The sequence below is a fragment of the Meriones unguiculatus genome, chromosome 17 (genome assembly GCF_030254825.1).
Source record: "Meriones unguiculatus strain TT.TT164.6M chromosome 17, Bangor_MerUng_6.1, whole genome shotgun sequence".
In the NCBI taxonomy this organism is placed as follows: domain Eukaryota; kingdom Metazoa; phylum Chordata; class Mammalia; order Rodentia; family Muridae; genus Meriones; species Meriones unguiculatus.
The window spans coordinates 90,744,011-90,746,162 of NC_083364.1; the positions used below are offsets into that span (position 1 = coordinate 90,744,011).

Sequence of the window (2,152 nt, forward strand, 5' to 3'; positions counted from 1 at the left end):
TCAGATGAATGAGGAGGAGGTCCCCCCCATCAGTGGACTTGGAAAGGGGCATGGTGGAGATGAGGGAGGGAGGGAGGGACTGGGAGGGAATGAGGGATCAGGAAATGGCTGGGATACAGAGTTAATAAAATGTAACTGATAAGAAAAAAAAAAAAAAAGAAAAGAAATTGTAAGGCACCTTGAGCTCCAAGATAAATTTCAGCACTTCATGGATTATCTGGTAGAATCACATTAGTTAATAAACTAGACCTTCAGGGGCTGGAGAGATGGCTCAGTGGTTAAGAGTGAAGAGGGACTGCCTCTGACATAATCTGATTGGCCTGCTCTTTGATCACCTCCCCCTGGAGGGGAGCAGCCTTACCAGGCCATAGTAGAGGACAATGCAGCCACTTTTGATGTGAACTGATAGACTAAGATCAGAAAGAAGAGGAGAACCTCCCCTATCAGTGGACTTGGGGAGTGGCATGCAAGCAGAGGGAGGAGGAAGGGGCTTATGGGGGGATGCAGAATGAATAAAGTGTAATTGATGAAAAATTAAAAAAAAAAGTACCGTCTGTCCAAGTTCAATTCCCAGTACCCACATGGCAGCTCACAACTGTCTGTAATACCTATCCCAAGGGATCTGACACCTTTCTTAATGCATATAAAATAGATTAAATAAATTATTTTTTAAAAAATAAATAAACTAAACCTTCTGCTACATAATTTCACACACACTAGCTACTAGTGAAAAGCTGTCTTTTTAGAAGCAATGGTTATTCCCTGGTGAACAGTAAATAGTGTCCTAGTGTTCTAAAATGGTTAGCATGTTTTATGATCTCAGATTACCACCAGAAAAACCCAAAAGGAAAAGAAGAAATTCTTGATTTTGGAATGAGTAGTAGAAAAACACATATTCATTTGTTCCTAAACAAAACTACATTGTATTAGATTTAGAGAAATCAAGTTTTCAAGTATTCAGAAATCAATTCAAGTCAACCATATCCATCACTTACTAGGCAATTGTGAACCACCAGTCACACAACATGTTGGCTCATAAGTGCTAGGAGATTCCATAAGATGTGGCCCAGAGACAATGTTGCTCAAGGAATTACAGGAACTGGATGCGGGGACCTGAGAGCAGCATTGTCTGGATTCAGACTCCACAGGCTGGCAACTCTCAGACACTGTAGGCTTTAGCGGGTAACACTTGGCCATGTAGCTTGCAGGTTGGTAGCTCTGGGCTACAAAGCCCACTTGCTGGCAGTTTCTTGATGGGCAGGGTTGAGAAGCACACTCTGGCACAGCTAGGGAGATTCCTGATTGGCACGCTGTTCTTTCACAGGTCTTGGAACTAGAACAAGTTGTTTGGTCAGCTCTGGAGTTCCAGGAACTTTGTGCACAGGGGTCCACTTTGCACTGGTGCTGTTCACATTTGTCCAGTTGGCAGGTGGAGGTCTCACGGTAGGATCCTTGAAAGCTGTCTAGGAGCCAGGTTCTGCTGTGACAACTGCTGGGCAAGAAAATTCCATCTTCAAAGCTTTTAGGATTAGAGTTGTGTGTGATGGAAGTGAGTGATGGGGCTTTCCCCAAGCTCCCGAATGAGTGGCAGTGGCTGTGAGGCATATTCCCCAAACCCTTAATTGAACTCAGTTAAAAAGACTCAAGGCGTGAAACGTCAGGTTTAAAGATGTAGACATTAGATCTTTGCTGGGGACATTATATAGTACTCAGAAAGCTGGGTGTTGGCCTTTATTTTCAAGACTCCTTTGCACCTCGTTGCTTAAGCTAATTTGAAGGATAACATCTTATTAGTGCTTTGCTTAGGTCTATGTGAAATGGTGTCTTATTAACAAGATGCAAGTCCGATTGTTAATCTTCAAAATGGCTTTTATGTGAGCTCCACAGCTGAGTCATCAGGGTGAGGTTTGTCAAATAAGAGTCCCAGTGTGTCATCCAAGCTCACTATTATGACTTTTTACATTGGAAGTTAGACAATAAAGAGTGTAGGTATAAGTAGTCAACTGAATGCTGCTTAGTATTAATCACTGGCATATTGGGTGTACCAGTCCATCTAGAATGTGATAAAATGATATTGAGCTATACTTGGAAGTAGATCCAGTTGAGCCCAAAATCAGATCTTGGTCTCTAGTTGATCCATTTGTAAGTGGAA

At 42.3% G+C, this 2,152-nt stretch overlaps 1 protein-coding gene across 1 annotated transcript; it reads right to left on the bottom strand.

Annotated features, from left to right (window-relative positions):
* Positions 1–987: 987 nt before the first annotated feature.
* Positions 988–1,670, bottom strand: LOC110544241 (keratin-associated protein 27-1). Its single transcript, XM_021630298.2, has one exon. It carries the CDS (start codon positions 1,603–1,605, stop codon positions 988–990), a length of 618 nt encoding a protein of 205 aa, XP_021485973.2. The 5' UTR covers positions 1,606–1,670.
* Between the last annotated feature and the right edge of the window lie 482 nt (positions 1,671–2,152).

Bases quoted from the DNA above. Each gene is read 5' to 3' on its own strand.
- LOC110544241 (XM_021630298.2), bottom strand. From the start codon at position 1,605: ATGCCTCACAGCCACTGCCACTCATTCGGGAGCTTGGGGAAAGCCCCA.